This window comes from Eptesicus fuscus, chromosome 1 (genome assembly GCF_027574615.1).
Source record: "Eptesicus fuscus isolate TK198812 chromosome 1, DD_ASM_mEF_20220401, whole genome shotgun sequence".
Taxonomy (NCBI): domain Eukaryota; kingdom Metazoa; phylum Chordata; class Mammalia; order Chiroptera; family Vespertilionidae; genus Eptesicus; species Eptesicus fuscus.
In genome coordinates this window covers 38,321,742-38,342,937 of record NC_072473.1, presented here as the reverse complement: position 1 = coordinate 38,342,937, position 21,196 = coordinate 38,321,742, and the positions used below count along the sequence as shown (strand labels likewise).

The 21,196-nt window shown below is 44.7% G+C and overlaps 1 protein-coding gene across 1 annotated transcript in view; it reads left to right on the top strand.

The window, feature by feature from the left end:
- The window catches only part of LOC103302154 (toll-like receptor 13), a 55,438-nt gene extending 35,745 nt beyond the window's left edge, over positions 1-19,693 (top strand). The window contains exon 2 of the mRNA XM_008159181.3: positions 15,684-19,693. Within this exon, the coding sequence (XP_008157403.2) occupies positions 15,749-18,631 (2,883 nt within the window). The 5' untranslated portion in view covers positions 15,684-15,748 and the 3' untranslated portion in view covers positions 18,632-19,693. The remainder of the gene's footprint in view (positions 1-15,683) is intronic.
- The last annotated feature ends 1,503 nt before the right edge of the window (positions 19,694-21,196 follow it).

The following is a 21,196-nucleotide window of genomic DNA, read 5'->3' as shown; positions in this document are numbered from 1 at the left end:
GCAGAGGCGGGAGCAGGGAGTGGCGGGCGGTGTGCGAGGCTACGGTGGCCTCGGAGGCGGTGGTGGCTGCGGAAGGGACGTGGTGGGGCGTGCAGCAGCAGTGCACACGGCCGAGGAGGCGGCGGCAGCGTGCGCGGCGGGTCAGGGTGCTTGGAGGCGGCGGAAGCAGGCGCGGAGGGTCAGGAGTGCAGGGCGAGGCTTGCAGCGGCAGCTGCTTTGTCCCCCGAGGGGCCGCAGAGGGGGAGGTGGCGGTGGGCTGGGTTGGGTGGGCGGGACAGGTGGGAAGCGCCCCACCCATTCCGCCCTCCCCACCCTGCCCGCCGCAGTGGAAGAGGTGGGGGGGGGCAGGAGAGGTGGCCGTGGTGGGAGGGAAGTCTTGCAGGAAATATTCCTGCAACGGGTCCCTAGTATATATATATTTAAGATATCCTATATATATCTTAAATATATATATATTTAAGATATCCCTTAAAATAATAAAATCTAAAAGTTTTTAGGAAACAACAACACAGAAAGCACAAAATTTTACAGAGAATATTTAAAAACTTAAAAAATATAAAGGAAGTTTTGACTAAATTAAGATATACTAAGTCCACATTTGGGGTGATTTAACATGATAATTGTACCAATCCACTTCACATTAACTTGCAAATTCAATTCAGTCTCAAATCAAATTCCAGCATGACTTTGGGGGAAAGTTGGTAGACTTACTAGTACTTACATTTATAATGGAAACATTTTCATGAATTGCTAATCACTTTAAAAATCAACTTGAGAAGAAGGGCAAAGACAAAGGATTCACCCTGTTAGATATTAAGATATACTTTAAAACCATAGTAATAAAATGACATGGTACCCTTGTAGGAACTGATAAGTAAACAAAGGAACAGAAAAGAGAGCTCAGCAATATACAAATGATGTATTATAGAATTATAAACTTGAAACCTGTATAATTTTATAAACCACTGTTACTCCAATAAATTTCATTTAAAAAGAAAAAATACACAAAACAATGGTGCTTCAGGAAAAAAAATAGTTCAGAAATACATTCAAGTATATATGGTAATTTGCTTTATGATAAAGATGCCCCTAAAAGCACTAGAAAAACAACCAATTGTTTTTTAGTTTATAGTGAGATACTTTGCTAATTGAAGACTATAGCTGGATCCCTACCTTACACAATATGCAAAAGTGAGATTTAGAGGAATTAGATATAAATGGAAGAGGTAAAGCTAAATGTATAATTCTTAATGTAATCTAAGGAGGCCAACAATTTTTAAAAAACAGAAATCCAAAGGCAAAATCATAAAGAAAAAACACACAAATAAAAACAACATTGGCTTTTATCACATTGTGATTTAAAATTTTTGGTCAGCAAAGATTATCATAGACAATGTTAAACGATCAATAGAAGATATTTAAATCATTAAATCACTAAGGGATTAATATTTAGGACAGGCGGGCCACATGCGGGTGTTTTTGCCGGGGGTTTTCTTGTGTGTGTGTTTTTTTTTTTACTTCAAAATAAGATATGTGCAGTGTGCATAGGAATTTGTTCATAGTTTTTTAAAACTATAGTCCGGCCCTCTAACGGTCTGAGGGACAGTGAACTGGCCCCCTGTTTAAAAAGTTTGAGGACCCCTGATCTAGGATATATAAGTGTTAACATAAGAAAACATTCAAACCTGTAAAGAATTTTGTGAGTTTATTTGAGCCAAATTGTCGATAGTTGCTGGGAAGCAGAATCTAAACATATTGAAATAGTGCTCCGGAGAATGGTGCTTTTTACCTTATTTTATACATTACAATCAAAAGAGGAGATGTAAGTGGGTGATAGATTAGGGAGGTGGGAGAAAGCAAAGCAGGGGAAACTTCTGGGATTGGATAAAAAGTAAAATGATAGACACAACGTATTTCTTTTACGTAGGTGGGTGCAGGATAGTTAACAGTCAACAATTAACTTAATAACAATGAGGGTATTTGTGGTCTCTGCAGAGTGGTGTCTGTGCTTTGAGGGGTCCGGGGGAAAAAAGAAAAATTACTTTGACATTCTAACGATATGTTATCATAGATTCAAAAAGACAATAGGCTCAGTTAAGGTAAAGATTGACCTTTGTCAGGGAAGACACCAGCCTAGGACATGACTACCCACCATTACTGCTTTTAGTTAAAGTTTTAATTTCAGACCATCCTTTGTGGTTACTTTAGGTCTTTGAGTTTGCAAGACCGCCATGCATGCCTTCCCTAAGCTAGCCAGGTTAGCATGTGGCCCCCTTTCGTCTACATAAGAAACCCAATAGATAAATGGAAAAAGGATATAAATAAGTAGGTCCCTGGAAGAAAAGTCCAAATGGCTATCAAATATGTAAAGATTCTAAAAAATCACAAATATTCAGAAATCTATATAAATAAAAATGTAAATGTTCGTTTGTTCAAAATCTTAAATCTCCAAAAGTTCTTCACTGATTGCTTTGAAATTTTGACACAACTTTGCATTCGAATACGCGTGTGTTTTTATATACCTTATACCTATTATTATATAGATATCACACCTGTGACAGGTTCAAACATGCTTTTTTGAAAAACAGCGCCATCTGTTGGACGTAAAAGCAACACTCGCTATACTAAATATTTTACGATTCCATTTCAATGTTTCCAATTTACAATCCATTTACGATTTCCAAATTTCCAATTTTACTATTCCATTTCAATATTGATAATGATTGAAGATTTGTGCTTAGAAATCGCGAAAAAAGCTCTCAATCAATTGGGAATGCCATCACTGAATCCAGCTGCTGCTGCTTCGTTCGATGTAGAATTGCGTCGGGAACAAAATTACAACACGGGTGATCTTTTGCTGTATGTGCAATAAAATATTCCTAAGCTAACGCTTGAGCAAAAAGTAAGGTGACCAGATTTTAACATAGGTAAAGCGGGACACCATTGACGGGGCGGGGGGGGGGGGTGTTCTTGATTAAAAATTTGGTCTATATGGAGCAACAAAAATGTTCATAGAACGCAAAAATAGTATTGTAATATATTTTTTTAATTTTCAACATAAGTACAATTTACAAATATAATAAATCAAAATTATGTATAGTATTATTTTATTCTTTGGCATATTTCTCATTTGAGTGAATTTTTTTTTAGTAGATTGCTGTCGTTTAAAAGGTCATGAATTTGCTGTAACGTAAGTCGTAAGTGTCACTTTCAAGGCCGGCGCTAGACTTTTTGCCGCCACTATAAAATATAAATAATACAGGGGGAAACCAAGATGGCGGCATAGGTTAAACACCTAACCTACAGCTGGGCACAACAATTTCAAAAATATAACTAAAAGTCAAAACGGACATCATCCAGAACCACAGGAAAGCTGGCGGACTAAAATGCCCACAACTAGAAGGAAAGAGAAAACCACAAGGATAATCAGAGGAGCCATAAAAGCCTGAGGTATGGAGACACGGGCGGAGACACGAGCATGCGCGCGTGCGGGGAGGACGGAGCCGGAGAGGAAGGGGCGGCTGACGGCCTGGCTGGCGTTCACTAGCAGGAAGGAGATAAAAGCTCCAGATTGCGCTGAACACCAGCTCCGACTGCACTGAACCCCAGTTCCGGGCGAAACCCTGGGAAGCCAGGCGCATGCTGGGGGAATGAATCTGGGCTGTGGGGCGCAGGCACAGAGGAGCGGCGGAAGGCAGAGCTCCAGAGGCGCGCACGGGAAGGCGCACAGAAGAGGGAAGGTTGCCTGTGCCGCTGAAGCACCAGACTGCGCTGAGACCCAGTTCCAACTTCACTGAAACCCAGTTCCAGGCGAGAATCTGGGAATCCAGATTCATTAGGGGAGAGACTAGACTGTTTGGCAGCGGGCGAAACTCCAGGGCGCGTTTCTCTCAGAGGTGTTTGCAAGGAGCACAGAGGGACACAGACACAGGAACCTCATAGGGCGGGGCTGACAGGAAGCCAAGGTTGTAGGCTCCACCCTGTAGCTCCACCCCAGCCAAGCTGAGCAGAAGCTTTTTCCTGCTGAGTGCCTCAGGCAGTAGCTGACCTACACTACATTGGAGACCCAGAAACGAGGGCATCTAGTGGTTGGTGTTGAGATGACACCAGATTTCAACCACCAGCACAAGGGTCACATTCAGGAGGCAGACTCAGTGAACGCCAAAGCATTGCTGCATCAAGACCCGGCCCATAAACATGTCTCCTGCACAGCAACTCTTCCTATATAGACAAAGAGGGCCCTCACGGCCAATTGGCCTGGAGGACAATTCCTCCCAGTGACACCAACAACAATCAAGACTTACCTATACAAAGGAGGACCAAGATGGAGGCATAGGGCGGAAGCCTGATCGTTGCCTTCCACAACAATTTTGAGACTACGACGGGAGAGCAGAGCAGACACCATCCAGAACCACCGGAGGGCTGGCTGAGCAGATGCTCTACAACTAGAATAAAAGAGAGGGGTACGTGGGATGATGCTGACGCAGGTGACCCAAAGTCCACATTTTAAGAACTACGGCTCAAGCGACACAAGGGTGGCCTGGAACCCTCGGCGCAGTTCCCCCGGCGGTCTCCGGCTGAGGGGACGGCTCCACTCGCTGCCGAGCACGGACAGACGAGCCTCTGGGAGACATGGGGTGGGAGACTCCGCGCTTGCTGACCTCCGAGTCCTTCAAGAATCTCAACGCCCCGGAAGCGGCCAGGTGCGCACGCTTGGCGACCGGCCACCGCTGCAGACCCAAGGGCTGACGCAGCGACACCGGACCAGCCCGCCGCCGCGCACCGGGCACACCGGAGCTTCGTCGAGCCCACCGCCCAACGAGTTCTGCGGCAGCCGCCCTGGAGCTCTGAGAAAATGACCGAAGGAATTGCTGAGAGGGAATTGACCAACAGGAATTGGGATCAAGAAGACGAAACCCCCCTGAGACCCGGGTCCAGGTGAGGCTGCGAGCCTCTGGGCTCAGGTGTGGTCACACACCCTTGGGTCTAGGTGAGGCCTCACGCCCCTGGGTCTGGGTGAGGCCACGCGCCCCTGGGTCCAGGAGAAGCCAGATTCCGGGTTCGGGTGAGGCCATGCGCCCCTGGGTCCGGGTGAAGCCGGAATCGTGGGTCCGGGAGAGGCCGTGTGCCCCTGGATCCGGGTAAGGCTGGGTCCCGGGTCCGGGTGAGGCCGTGCGCCCCAGGATCCAGGTGAGACCACGCGACCAGGGGTCTGGGAGAGGTCACATGCCCCTGGATCTGGGTGAGGCCACGTGCCACTGGGTCTAGGTGAAGCTAGATCCCGGGTCCGGGTGAGGCCTTGTGCCCCTGGATCCGGGTGAGGCTGGGTCCCGGGCCCGGGGGAGGCCATGTGCCCCTGGGTCCGGGTGAGGCCACGCGCCCCTGGGTCTGGGTGAGGCTGGAGCCCGGGTCCAGGTGAGGCCATGTGTCCCTGGATCCGGGTGAGGCTGGGTCCCGGGTCCGGGTGAGGCCACGCGCCCCTGGGTCTGGGAGAGGCCACGCGGCCCTGGGTCCAGGTGAGGCCATGTGTCCATGGATCCGGGTGAGGCCTTGCGCACCTAGGTCCTGGTGAGGCCACGCGCCCCTGGGTCTGGGAGAGGCCACGCGTCCCCGGGTCCAGGTGAGGCCATGTGTCCCTGGATCCGGGTGAGGCTGGGTCCCGGGTCCGGGTGAGGCCACGCGCCCCTGGGTCTGGGAGAGGCCACGCGCCCCCGGGTCCAGGTGAGGCCATGTGTCCCTGGATCCGGGTGAGGCTGGGTCCCGGGTCCGGGTGAGGCCGCGCGCACCTAGCTCTGGGTGAGGCCACGTGCCCCTGGGTCTGGGAGAGGCCACGCACCCCCGGGTCCGGGTGAGGCCATGTGTCCCTGGATCCGGGTGAGGTCTCGCGCACCTAGGCCCGGGTGAGGCCACGCGCCCCTGGGTCTGGGAGAGGCCACGTTCACCTGAATCCGGGTGAAGCCGCGCCCCTGGGTCCGGCTGAGACCAAACCAGAGGGAGTTGGAGCTCCGTTACCACCATTTGTCCACCATCCAGAGCTGACGGGTCAGTGCTGACATGTACACATAAGGAACTGGTGGACATTGAAATTGGGTCTCTCAAGAACTGTTGGTCCAGAAAGAAACTCACTACAGACTGATTCATCTGCCTGTCAGCATAACTATTACTGCTCGTCTCACATTCAGTTCTTATAAGTATATCTCTAGTGACACATGATCTCGCTCTCTAGGGGAAATGATGAACAACGTAGACTGAGGAACAAGAACAGAACCAGAAACAAGGAGGCATCGATCGGACTATTGGGCCTCAGAGGGGGGATAGGGGAGGTTGGGGGGAGGGCGGAGAGATCAACCAAAGGACTTGTGTGCATGCATATGAGCCTATCCAACGGTTAAGTTCAACAGGGGGTTGGGGAATCCGTGGGGAGGGGTGTGGGATGGGAATGGGGGGATGAGGACAAATATGTGACACCTTAATCAATAAAGAAATTTAAAAAATAAAAATAAAAAAATATATAAATAATACGAGTACTGTCTGCTAAATTCAAGAAAATTTATGTATTTATGAAATAAATAAGTAAATTACTTACCTAAATTATCTGAATAGCTGATTTGTAATGACATCACTTGTTTAACTAGCTTACTAGCACGCAGTACGATGTGTATCGTCTGAGAGACAGTTACTTGTTCATTAAGTCCAAACAATGGTGGTCGAATTCTAACAACTGATCAACAATACGAACTTTGATAAGCAGTTCTCGATAATCAGTTCTCAACAATTATTTGTTATTATTAAAGTTTAACATTATAAAATTAACAAAAATAATATAAAACTCATATCCTGGCTAAATAGCCACATGGCCTCCGAAAACCGTATATTCCCTTCCCATTCTCCTGCTGTTCCCTAGCTTGTCGTGCATTCTTTAAAAAAATCGGGACTTTTTTAAAACGCCGCGGGACGCGGGACAAATTGTTAAAAATCAGGACTGTCCCGCCAAAAGCGGGACATCTGGTCACCTTAGCAAAAAGGCATTTACGATCAAATAATGCAAACTGTCAATAACGGGGTTGGAGAAATCTTCTTCTTAGATACGCCAGGAGGAACTGGTAAAACGTTCCTAATTAGATTGATTCTGGCAGCAATTCGATCCCAAAATGACATAGACTTAGCTCTTGCGTTGTCTGGAATAGCTGCGACTTTGCTACCAGGTGGAAGAACTGCTCATTCCGCTTTGAAATTGCCATTGAACATGCAATTCATTGAAACTCCCACGTGCAACATTTCCAAAGCATCCGGCATGGCAAAAGTATTGCAGAAATGCAAACTTATTGTTTGGGATGAATGCACAAAAAATTGCTTGAGGCTCTTGATCGATCATTGCAAGATTTGCGTCGAAACATCAGACCATTTGGGAACGCATTAATATTGCTTGCAGGAGATTTCAGGCAAACATTACCTGTAATTCCTCGATCGACACCAGCGGACAAAATAAATGCTTGCCTGAAATACTCTACTTTGTGGCGACACGTAAAGACATTAAAATTAACTACAAATATGCGTGTCCAGCTGCAAAACGATCGATCAGCTGAGATATTCTCACATCAATTGCTGGAAATTGGGAACGGAAAGGTGCCCGTTGATCTGACCTCAGGACAAATTTCATTGCCTCATAACTTCTGCAATTTAGTGATGTCAAAAGAAGAATTGGTTGAAAAAGTATTTCCCAATATTCAAACCAATTAAGAATCATGATTGGCTGAGTAAACGAGCTATTCTTGAGGCCAAGAACAAAGACATCTACGAACTTAACAATATTATTCAGTCTAACATTCAAAGCGAGGCAGTCACATACAAGTCTGTCGACACTGTTGTGGAAGCAGATGAAGCAGTTAATTATCCAACAGAATTTTTGAATTTACTCGATCTGCCAGGGATGCCACCACACATACTGCAATTGAAAATCGGCGTGCCAATTATCATGTTGCGAAATATCAACTAGCCAAAGCTTTGCAACGGCACGCGGCTTGCAGTAAAAAAATTAATGAGCAACGTCGTAGAAACAACAATCTTGACAGGACCTTTCAAAAGTGAAGATGTCCTCATTCCTTGCATTCCTATGATTCCAACGGATATGCCATTTCAATTTAAGAGATTGCAATTCCCAATTCGATTGGTGTTTGCAATCACCATCAACAAAGCTCAGGGCCAGTCTTTAGAATTGTGCGGTTTAGATCTAGACACGGATTGCTTCTCACATGGACAATTATATGTTGCATGTTCTAGGGTCGGCAAACTAGACAATCTCTATATCTGCACAGACAATGGAACAACAAAAAATATTGTACACCCACAAGCATTGTGAAATTTAACATATTAGAAACGTGCGCTTTCTCTTTTCTTTCTTTTCCATTTAACCAGACTGAGCCACAGCAACGCGTGGCCGGGTACAGCTAGTATGTCAATAAAGACAATGAGACATCACTTTAATACCACAAGAATTACAAAAATTATAAAAGAGCATAATACTGAGGGTTAATGATGTTGTAAGAAATAAGTGGCTTACTTTATAAAAGCTTTTTAAAGTCATGTTTTGTGATTCTATTCATTGTAATACTGTGGTGGTCATCCTTGCACCAAAACAAAAACTTCTCATTTTGGTTAGGGATACCGTTTGTTCCTTAATGGATGCTTGTTTTGTGATTCTTATAATTACAAATAATAGTGCTAGAAAATGTCATATATTTTTGTGTGCATATGAAAATGTTTATATACAAAAGAAGAAAACCCAATGCAACTATGTGATTTTCTTCCTTCTTATTGACTAGCAGTGTTCTTGAGAAAGAAGCAACACAAAGGTGTGCTGGTGTTGGCCTACAGTTAAAGCAAAAAGAAGAAAATAACCTTCTTTTGAACTCCACAGTATACCAGGCATCAAGCTGGGCACTTTTATTTGTTTGTTTGTTTGTTTATTTGTTTATTTGTTAAAATTTTACCTTTAAGAGGAGAATCAAGATGGTGGCATAGGTAAACACCTGTACTCGCTGCCTCCCACAACCACCTCAAAATTACAACTAAAATACAGAACAACCATTATTCAGAACTGCCTGAAAGCTGGCTGAATGGAAGTTTTACAACTAGAGAAGTAAAAAAGAAAGCACATTGAGACTGATGGGAGGGGCGGAGGTGCATAATGGCCTGGTCTGACACCCACATGTGCCTTTTTTTTAATCAGGAAGGAGATTGCCTCTGTGGAGGCCACCTGTGAGGAGCAAGGGGTCCAAGCCCCACACCAGACCCTAGCCCAGGATTCCAGATGTAGGAAATGGACCTCTGAGATCCATCTCCAGCATGGTCGGCTCTTGATGGAATTTATTGAATTTCCCCCAGGGCAAACAGAATGTAAGGAGGAGGGAAGAGGAACAAAGAACTGTGCACTGTGGACCAACATCATGGTGGAAACCCCCGAGGCATCTGCCTCAGCTATACAGAGTAGGTGGAGGCAGCTAGAAAGGCCACAGCCCATTTTTTTTTGAAATGGCCCAATGAGAGACAGCAAGACCTAGGCGACATATGAGGAAACAGGTGACCCAATAGTACTCAGCCAATGAGGAACTGGAGGAGGGACTAAATAAATGGGCTATGCTCCCTGCACCAGGCATGCCTGCACAATAGAATGGATGCCTGTTTTTGAGAGTGTATTAAAAGTTGCATTTTCGCCATACTTCTGTCTCTGAGTCTGTCATTTGAGTTTGGACAGGTGACCCATTTCTCATACAGAGCTGGGAAGAGAAGTCTCCACAACTACAGGCTGTAAAAGCCAGCATGGATTGTGGCTGAGTGACATGAAGGCTGCTGGAGACCCATGTGTTCTATTTAAAGGGCCAGCACATGAACTTGATCTCTCTGAGATCCAGCACCAGGTGGCTTTGGGGGACCCAGACACATAAAGGGAGGAACTGGATTGTCTGGCATTGGGGCAGGAACTTGGGGACAGCTTTCTCCCAGACAGGGGTGCTCACAGGGTTTATTCTGGGATCTCTTGCTGTCCCAAAGATGATTGGCAGCCATATCTGAGTCTCCATCTGCTTGGAGCACACTGTTTGCTCCACCCTGGGGATTCCCTGAGACTCCACCCCATACAAGTTGCAGCCCCACCCAAGTTCTTTTCCATATGAATGGCCTGTCCTGATTCAGGCTCAGACTTTCCTAAAATCTCTCAAACAAGAGGCAGCTCATGACAGCATGCCCCAAACCTATCAATAAAAGGGCCAAGACCCAGCACTAGCACGAGCTTGCCTTCCTTTACGGCTGGACTCTCCTGGGCCCCGCAAAGCTCAATTCAAATATTAGCCATCTGCAGATCCCTCTGTAACTCTTGCTGGGTAGCTCCTGGAAGTGGCTGACTTTTCACCTCCTGAGAGGCCCTAGAGCCAGTGCACCCAGTGGTCAGCTTCAGACCATAGCAGATTATAACCCTACACATCCACAATCAATACACTCAAAAGGCAGACTCAGTGAGCACCAAAGCCCCACTGAAGCAAGTCCTGCTTTATAGGGGTCTTTCCTGCACTGCAGCTCTCCCACTGTAGTCCAAGCTGGTCCTCACAGCCAATTGGCCTGGAGGTCAATTCCTCCCCAGTGACGCCAACAGCAATCAAGGCTCAACTACAAGACTGTGCACACAGCCCACACAGGGGCGCATCTAGAGTTCCCAGCTCAGATGACTGGGGAGGCTGAGCCACTGGGCCCTACAGGACACTTACTACACAAAGCCACTTTACCAATTCCAGGAGATATAGCAGCTCTATCTAATACATAGAAACAAACACAGGGAAGCAACTGAAATGGGAGACAAAGAAACATGTCACAAATGAAAGAAATGGAAGCAAACAAACTTGGATACAGAGTTCAAAACCATAGTTATAAGGTTACTCAAGGATCTTCATGAGTCTTTCAAGGATCTTGGTGAGAATGTCAAAGGCATGAAAAAGGACCATTCAGAAATTAAGCATACACTAACTGAAATAAATAATAATTTACAGGAATTCAACAGTAGAGTAGAGGATTACATGAATCAAATAAATGATTTTGAATATGAGGAAGCAAAAAACACCCAATTTGAAGAACAAAAAGAAAATAGAATCCAAAAATATGAAGATAGTGTAAGGAGCCTCTGGGACAACTTTAAGCCTACCAATATGCGCATTATGGGAATGCCAGAAAGAGAAGAGAGAGGGAAAGATATTGAAAACCTATTTGAATAAATGATGACAGAAAACTTCCCCTACCTGGTGAGGTAGACTTACAAGTCCAGAAAGCTCAGAGAGTCCCAAACAAGAGGAACCCAAAGAAGCCCACAGCAAGACACATCATAATTAAAATGCCAAAGGTTTAAGACAAAGAGAGAATCTTAAAAGCAGCAAGATAAAATCATTTAGTTACCTACAAGGGAGTGCCCATACAACTGTCAGCTGATTTCTCTACAAAAACTTTGCAGTCCATAAGGGAGTGGCAAGAAATATTCAAAGTGATGAATAGCAAGGACCTACAACCAAGATTACTCTACCCAGCAAAGCTCTTATTTAGAATTGAGGGTCAAATAAAAAGCTTCATAGACAAGAAAAAAGCCAAAGGAGTTCATCACCACCAAACCAGCATTGCATAAAATGTTGAAGGGCATTCTTTAAGAAGAGGAAGAGGAGGAGGAAGAGAAGGAGGAGGAGGAAGAGGAGGAGGAGGAAGAAGAAGAAGAAATAAAATATATGAACAATAAAAAAAGAAGAAACAAAAAAAATAAAAAAAGTATGAACAATAAAATGGTGATAAATACATATCTATCAACAATTTAATCTAAAAATCAAAATAAATGAACAAGAAATCTAATGAACAAAATAAACTGGTGAATAAAATATAATCAGAGGCATGGGATAATGGAACAGACTGACAAATCTCAGAGGGAAGCGGGGAGAGGGGGAAAGAGATTAACTAAAGATCTTCCTATGGACACAGACAGTAGGGTGGTGAAGACCTGGGGTGAGGTGGGAACTGGGTGGAGGGAGGCAATTGGGGGGGGGAGGGTAAAGAGGGGCATCTTTAATTCTCTCAACAATAAATATTTTTTAAAATTGTATGATCATTGTTAAAAGTATTATAGATATCCCCCTTTTCCACCCATTGACCTCCCTCCTTCCCACTCTCTTCTGCTCCCCAAGCCTTCTCCACACTAAGGTCTGTATCCATGGGTTTTGAATATATGCACATAAATTATTTGGTTAATCCCCGCCCCTTTCCTCTGAGAATCATGAGTCTGTTGACCTGGAGAGTATTATGCTAAGCATAATAAGCCAATCAGAGAAAGACAAATTTCACATTATCTCACTTAGATGTGTAATCTAATGAACAAAATAAACTGACAAACAAAATAGATCCAGAGGGGAAACCAAGATGGCGGCATAGATAAACACCTGAACTGCTGCCTCACACAACAACTTCAAAACTACAACTAAAAGGCAAAACGGACATCATGCAGAACCAAAAGAAGGCTGGCTGAGTGGAAATTCTACAACTAGAAGGAAAGAAAAAAGCAACTGAGACTCAGAGGAGCTGCGGAAGTAAAGGCAGAGGTACAGAGGCGCGCACACAGAGAGGACTGGCAACTGAGTATGCGGCTGTCTTTTTCAAGCGAGAGGGAGACACAAGCTCTGACTGCTCTGAATTCCAGTTCCGGGTGAGACTCTAGGGACCCAGACTCATATGGAGAGAAACTGGTCTGTCTGGCAGCGGGCAGAACTTGAGGGAGGCTTTCTCTCAGAGGTGCTTGCAGCGATTACCAAGGGACACTGAAATCCAGGGGGCCTCTTAGGGCAGGGCTGATGGGAAGCCATTGCTGTTTGCTCTGCCCTGAAACTCCGCTCCACCCCAGCTGTGTGCGGAGGCTTTTGCATATGAATGGCCTGGTCCTTTGACCTAACAGACTGCAGCTGAGTCAGTGAGACCCAGAACATCCAAAAGAAGGCCCAAGGCCCCACAGCAGCTTGCATTGCTTCACAGCTGGGCCTCATCTGGGCACCTCCAAAACCCAAAGAAGAAGAATCAGCAGATATCTCCATAGCTCCTGCTGGGTGGCATCAGGCAGAGGCTAAATTAGCACCTCCTTGGAGATCCAAGAGCCAGTGTACCCAAGGGTCAGAGTAGGACCATCCAGATTACAGCTTCTCAGATCCATAAAGGACACACTCAGGGGGCAGACTCATTGAGCACCAAAGCCCCACTGAAGCAAATCTTGCCTCATAAGGGTGTCTCCAGCACAGAAGTTCTCCCATCGTAGACACAGCTGATCCTCACAGCCAAATGGCCTGGAGGTCAATTCCTCCCAGTGATACCAACAACCATCAAGGCTTAACTACAACAAGACTGTGCACACATCCCACAAAAGGGTGCACCAAGAGTGTCCACCTCAGGTAACTGGGGAGGCTGAGCCACTGGGCCATATAGGACACCTAGCACACAAAACCACTCTATCAACTCAGGGAAGCAGCCAAAATGTGGAGACAAAGAAACAGATCACAAATGAAAGAAATGGAGGAAAGCAAATGACTGGATATAGAGTTCAAAATTACAGCTATAAGGTTTTCCAAGAATTTTCTACAAAAGAATGATAAATTTAGTGAGACCCTCGAGGATATGAAAAAGGACCAACTAGAAATTAAGCATACACTGACTGAAATAAAAAATAATATACAGAGATCCAACAGCAGACTAGTGGATCGCAAGAATCAAGTCAAAGATTTGAAATACAAAGAAGCAAAAAACACCCAACCGGAAAAGCAAAAAGAAAAAGGAATCCAAAAATATGAAGATAGTGTAAGGAGCCTCTGGGACAACTTCAAGCGTTCCAACATCCGAATTATGGGGGTGCCAGAAGAAGAGAGAGAGCAAGATACTGAAAACCTATTTGAAGGAATAATGACAGAAAACTTCCCCCATCTGGTGAAAGAAATAGACTTACAAGTTCAGAAAGTGCACAGAACCCCAAACAAGAAGAATCCAAAGAGGACCACACCAAGACATATCATAATTAAAATGCCAAGAGCAAAAGGCAAAGAAAGAATATTAAAAGCAGCAAGAGAAAAACAGTTAGTTACCTACAAGGGAGCACCCATACGATTGTCAGCTGATTTCTCAACAGAAACTATGCAGGCCAGATGGGAGTGGCAAGAAATATTCAAAGTGATGAATAGCAAGAACCTACAACCAAGAGTACTCTACCCAGCAAAGCTATCATTCAGAATTGAAGGTCAGATAAAGAGCTTCACAGATCAGAAAAAGCTAAAGGAGTTCATCACCACCAAACCAGTATTATATGAAATGCTGAAAGGTATTCTTTAAGAAGAGGAAGAAAAAAAAGGTAAAGATGAAAATTATGAACAACAAATACATATCTATCAACAAGTGAATCTAAAAATCAAGTGAATAAAAAAATCTGATGAACAAAATAAACTGGTGAATATAATAGAATCAGGGGCATAGAAAAGGAGTGGACTGACAACTCTCAGGGGGAAATGGGTGTGGGGAGTGTGGGAAGAGACTGGACAAAAATCGTACACCTATGGATGAGGACAGTGAGTGGGGGGGTAAGGGCAGAGGGTGGGTTGGGAACTGGGTGGAGGGGAGCTATGGGGTGGGGAAGAGGAACAATTGTAATAATCTGAACAATAAAGATTTATTTAAAAAATAAAATAAAATAAAATAAAATTAGAAAAAAAGTTAACCTAAACAACAACAACAACAACAACAACAAAACAAAATAGATCCAGAGAAGTGAAAGCATGCAAGAAGCTGGGTACTTTAAGTTGTCTTGTTGGATCTGTACAACGTTATGAAGGAGTATTATTATCCCATTAGATGGATAAGGAAAGAAGTTCAGAGGGGTTAAAGAATTTGTCAAAGGCATAGGACTGGATCCCAGTTTTGTTTGGGCTGGTACTCTTTTTACTACAGTATCATGAGTGACTGTGGGAATAGGTTGAAACTGTGAGGCAAGGCTGGAGAATACTTGTTCAGCATGCATCAGAAAGTAGACTGATAGACAGAGCTAAGTTTATTGTAGTTATACTTTTTTTCTGATTACCAGGAATACCATATGCAAGTAACAAATTTAATTGTTTGAGCGATGTAAATGCAAATTGTTGTAGAATGAGTGGCTTTAAAGCAAGGACTCTGTATTCTTGTATTCATTCACATTAAGATATAGGTGACCTGTAAACTTTGTAAACCTTGTTGTCTCCGCCCCGCCCGCTCCCCCTTCCCCGGCCCCATCATGGATGATTCTTTTAACTGAACTGAGATCCATAGACCCCAAAGTGCATTTCAAGTGGTGAAATTTCAGGTATCAGCCCAAACAGCAAGGGAGGTGTTTTATTATGCATGGGTGAGAGGAGAGTTGGGGAACTTAATTCTCTAAATTAAATAAAATATTCAATTGCCTTCTCTGCATCCATGTGCTAACAATTTTTCCTTATAGGAGAAATAACACTGGTCTTTGCTGATGCACATGGAGATTCCTTTAGAAATGGATTTGTTTTGGAAGTTAACTTTGGGAGAATTTTTATTTCATTTTTTTTGAAGCAGCTATGATATATGGAGGAAGAAATTTAAACTAAACAACTTTCTCTTTTTCTTTGCAGCAAAGTCACATGGAACTACCATTCTTTAAAAAATGATATCATACATGTGAAGGGATTTTTTTCTAATGGTAACTCTGAGGCCTGGAGCTGACAAGATGGGCTTAGAGAACCTCCTGCCTCCTCAACAGATCTGGATCATTTTAATAGGATTTTCTCTGCTGTCTTTGGCAGAGACATACGGATTCAGTAAATGTGCACAATATGAATTGGACATTCACCATGTTTTCTGCATTCGGAAGAAGATCACCAACTTGACAGATGCCATTTATGACATCCCTGGATACACTACTCACCTCAACCTGACACAAAACCAAATTGAGGTCCTTCCTCCCCATTGCTTCACTAATTTGTCTGCTCTGGTGGACTTGCGACTGGAGTGGAATTCCATTTGGAAGATTGAGGAGAGGGCCTTTTGGGGACTTGGAAATCTGACCCTTTTGAATTTAGTAGAAAATAAGATTCAAAGTGTGAACAACTCCTTTGAGGGCTTGTCCAACCTGGAAACTTTGCTCCTGAGCCATAATCAAATTACTAATATTCACAAAAATGCCTTTGTTACTCTTTTAAAATTAAAACACTTAAGTTTATCTAGAAATTTTATTACTAATATTTCCAATATTCTTGAAGCAGTTCAGCATCTTCCTCACCTAGAATACCTTGATCTCACTAACAATAGCATCATCTCTTTGGACCACAGTCCCAGGTTATTGGCCTCACTGACCCAGCTGAGCCTGCAGGGGAACAAGCTAATGGAATTAAATTTCTCTGCTTTGTCACTGCCTAATCTGACCACTCTGGATGTCTCTCAGAATAGCCGTGGGGTCATCCAGAATGTTGCTCTGGAAACTTTACCCCAGCTGAGGAGCTTGAATCTAAGTGGAACATTGGTAAAACTGGAGATGCTTCCAACCAAACACCTGCAGAATCTAAGGGAAATGGACCTTAGTGCCCGGGAGTTTAGAGGTGGTCATTTAAACTTGAACAGTGTGTGTCACCTCCTCAGACACTTGCCCAGGTTACAGGTTTTGATTTTTAGAAAAAAGGCTACTGATGCAGGTGACATAAAACACCTTGCCAACTGCACCAGGCTTTTGTTCCTTGACCTGAGCCAAAATAATAATCTGGTTCACCTCAATGACAGTGAGTTCAATGCTATGCCCAGCCTTCAAAGGCTGAATCTAAATAAGTGCAAACTTTCCTTTGTCAGCAACCGGACCTGGAGTGTCCTCCAGAACTTGACAGCTCTAGATCTGTCAAACAACAAGTTTGAAAGATTTCCAGATTTTGCATTTTCACCCTTGAGATACCTACAATCTCTTTTCCTCTCTAGAAATCCCATCACAGAACTCAATGCTATGGCCTTCTATGGGCTGTATTATTTGAAGGAGCTCAACTTGGCTGGGTGTTGGATAGTGAAAATTGACAAATATGCCTTTGCTCAATTTCCAAATTTGGAGAGTTTAGACCTTGGTGACAACAATATTAGGATTCTAAAACGCAGAACTTTTCAGTTTCTGAAGAAACTCCAAGTTCTGATTCTCTCCCGGAACCGCCTGAATATTATAGAGAAGTATGCATTTTCTGGCCTCACTTATCTCTATAAACTTGACCTGGCATACAACATCTTGTCAAGTTTTGGGACAGGTATTTTCTTGGGCCTTGAAAATCTAGAAGTTTTGAATCTCAGTTTTAATAAAATTACATATGAAACCACTAGGACCTTGATATCTCCTCCATTTATGAACCTCAAGTCTTTGAAACAACTCAACCTAGAAGGACAAATGCATGGGATTCAGGTTGTTCCAACCAACTTCTTCCAAGGACTGGATGGCTTGCAGGAGCTACTACTAGGCAAAAATTCCATGGTATTCTTGGACCATCTCCAATTTGACTCCCTTACTAATCTCACAAAGTTGGATATCTCAGGAACAAAATCTGGAGACCGAAGTCTCTATTTAAATATTTCCTTATTCCAAAAACTCAAAAGACTAAAAATGCTGCGCCTGGAAAACAACAACATTGAGTCACTGACTCCTGGCATGTTCTCTGGCTTAGAAAGCCTTCAGATCTTCTCTTTAAGATTCAACAACCTAAAAGTCATTAATCAAAGTCATCTGAAGAACCTGAAGTCGCTGATGTTCTTTGATATCTATGGGAATAAACTTCAGTGCAATTGTGACAATGTGTGGCTCAAGAACTGGTCAATAAACACAAAAAATGTCCATATCCCTTACCTCCAGAGCTATCACTGTCAGCAGCCAAATACCCAGAATTTGTTGATAGATTTTGATGATGCTATGTGTAATTTTGATTTAGGAAAGGTTTACTTCCTCTGCTCCTTCACTCTCATCCTCACAACCATGGTTGTCTCTTGGTTCAGTGCCAAGATAACATCATCTCTAAGGTATGGGCTCTACATATTTAGAGCCTGGTTCCTGGCCAAGTGGCATAGGACAGAGAAGGAATTCATCTATGATGCCTTTGTCTCTTTCACTGCCACTGATGAACAGTGGGTATATGAAGAGCTTGTTCCAGCCCTAGAAGAAGGTGGGCAGCCCACCTTTAAGCTCTGTCTTCACCACCGGGACTTTGAACCAGGTATAGATATCTTTGAGAACATACAGAATGCCATCAACACCAGCCGAAAAACTTTGTGTGTGGTAAGTAACCACTACCTGCGCAGTGAATGGTGCTGCCTTGAAGTACAGCTGGCCAGCATCAAGATGTTCTATGAGCATGAGGATGTTATTATCTTGATCTTCCTGGAAGAGATCCCAAACTATAAGTTATCCACCTACCACCGACTGAGGAAACTTGTGAACAGGCAGACATTTATCACTTGGCCAGACAGTGTACATGAGAGGCCACTCTTCTGGGCTCGTATTAGAAATGCATTGGGCAACAAATCTGTGGAGAACGACAATGCACAGCTAATTGTGACTGAATGACCAGAAGTCTATGTGACCTTAAATATAATGTTGCCCAAGTTATGTATAGGCTGAGAGTGTGACTGAATGTACCTGTTGTGCAGGGAAAAGGACAAGCTGCTCATGACCATCAGACCTAGGGTAATTTGGTTAATGTCCATTGGGCAATTGGAAGAATGAAGGAGGGAGGGCTGCTTGAGGAAGCTTCAAGAACAGTGTCCCCACTCTAAGGGAATGGATATCTGGCAAGTATATCTATTTTATTAAGGGGAAGACTTGGGAGACAAGTCGCCTGAAAGTATGGGGATCAGGAGAGCCCTCATATGTGCTTGAGAACATTGTTAAACTAATTTCTCCAAGTCAGTTTCTGTAAAGATAGATAGAATTGGCTCTCTTGCACACACTCTACTCCAGGGAGCAAGGCCATGCCATTCCCTTTCTCCTTCCCTTCCTCCACAGGCATATATCCCCCAACCACTAAGGGACCCCAGGAGACTTGCAAACATGGCAGATTGGCTGCTGCAGCTTGTTCTGGGATAACCCTCTTAACCTGTCTCCAAGGCCCCCTTTTCTCTGACTTCCCAGTGAGCTAAAGAAGCCCAGCCATTTTCTCTCTTGACTGGCGTGCTCCTCGTTTGGAATGTAAGCAGCCTGGCCATTTTGTCTCACACTCTCTCAGCTGGCACATGCCTTTTTGGGAATGTATCTTCAATAAACCCCATTTTGCTTTACTTTTGTTTTTGTTGACCTTAAAATATTTTCTGCATCAACTAAAAGAACTGAGGCCCTAGCCAGTAACCCCAGTCGGTAACATCTTTGTGGCGCTGTGACTCGGATTGCACAAACCATAAGTCTTCTGGCCATGAGGCTGGAGAAAGGGCTATTTACTCTTCCTTCTTGTCCAGGATTGGGAAGGCAAGGCAGTAGTTCTAGTTAAAGGGGTATAATTGCCTTCAAGCAGAAAACTAAAGCAACTATGAGTGCCTGGGGATGACTTGGCACTGACGATACAAGGCACATCTTCCCTCCAGAGTGCAAGCAGACACTCTCAGGTGACTGAGGATCATTGTAGAGGTGTCTGAGGGCCTCCCCTGTGGTGTATAAGGGCTTAATAGGGACTTCAGAATACAACTGTAATTAAACTTTGACCCATCTGGTGGGTGCATATAAGGTTTGGTCACCAGCACTCCAGGTCCTCACTCCCTTGTTTTAGACAGCCATTGTTGGAAGCTGCCCATTGCCTTCACTAGCAGAAAGGGGTGGACAAGGAGTCCGGAAGGCTGGTCAACCTTGAGGCTCTGGCAAGGGTCAGAGCCATACACCCACTGTCTAGTTGAGACAAAGGTAGCTGAAGCAACTTCTACCTTTTAGTCTTATGTAAATCCTTGCTGATAGGCTATCACCGAGCTATTACTGAAATTGCCTGCCTAAGGGCTATGGATGTATCCCAAACCTGAATAAAAGGGATGGCAAGGCCAGAGCAAAGTGGAGTCCTTCCTTGGGCTTCCGCCTGGCCCCCAATTTCCATTAGTATTTCTTGTTTTATCTCTTTCATTTGCGCGTGGCCTCCTCCAGAGCCTGCACCCAAACCCTGAACCTGAACCCTGAACCACACTGGACGTGGGACATTCGCAAGCCGTGAGGGAAACTGAGACACATAAAAGGAGAGAGGATGACCACCCCACCAGGTGTCATGGCCTCTGAGAGCCTCCTCCCAAAGCAACATACTTTACCCACCACATTGATCCCCAAGAATTCTGCTTGCAGTCATGATCCCTCCATAACCCACATTATCAGCATATAATTCTGTCATTGATGCATTGTTATGATTTAATATGCCTTGCCTGCCCAACCAGACTGCTTGATCTACACTCTTAACGGGAAGTACCATGGTAGAGTTTATACTGCATCATGGGTTATGGCAGGCACAGCGTTCCCACAATCTGGTCAATATAATGAGGAGGAAACTGGTCTTGCAAGACGTGTCAGGCCATAAAAACTGTGAACAATGCACTGCCCTGGGGGGGAGAAGGGTCATTATCGCTGGCCCCAGGACAGATCATCAGATATGGCCTGGGAACCCCCAACACCTGGGGGCCTTCCTGTAAGCCCAAGAAAGGGGGTGGAACCATATCTGCAAGACAAACACCCCAGGAGGTTATAAAAAGTGAAGCCCTCTGCGTGTTTCTTCACTCTGATTTGGAAATTATTCCCGGAGTCCACTAGTGTTAATAAACGGGGTCCCTCCCTTTCTCTAGGAAGCGTGCTTGGTATTTCTTTGGTCTTCTGCAACATTTGGTTCCCTGACTGGGACGCTAACCGAGTTTGGCTCTTGCCTCCAGTGAGTGGACGGGGGTTTGGGGCTCGGGGGCGTGGGACAGGCCTCCGGGAGGCTCACACTGCTGATTTTAGCAGAATTGAACAGGCGGGGGCGGGGCGGGGAGGGAGGGGCACAGGCGCTCCCGGACCTCAGCCCAGGACCCGGCCGGCATCTGGAGAAAGTGGACGGACACCTCTGGACCTGTCGACAGAAACGGTAAGGTAGGGGCCCCAGTCAGTCAGGCCCACTCCAAGTGAGTGGAAGGG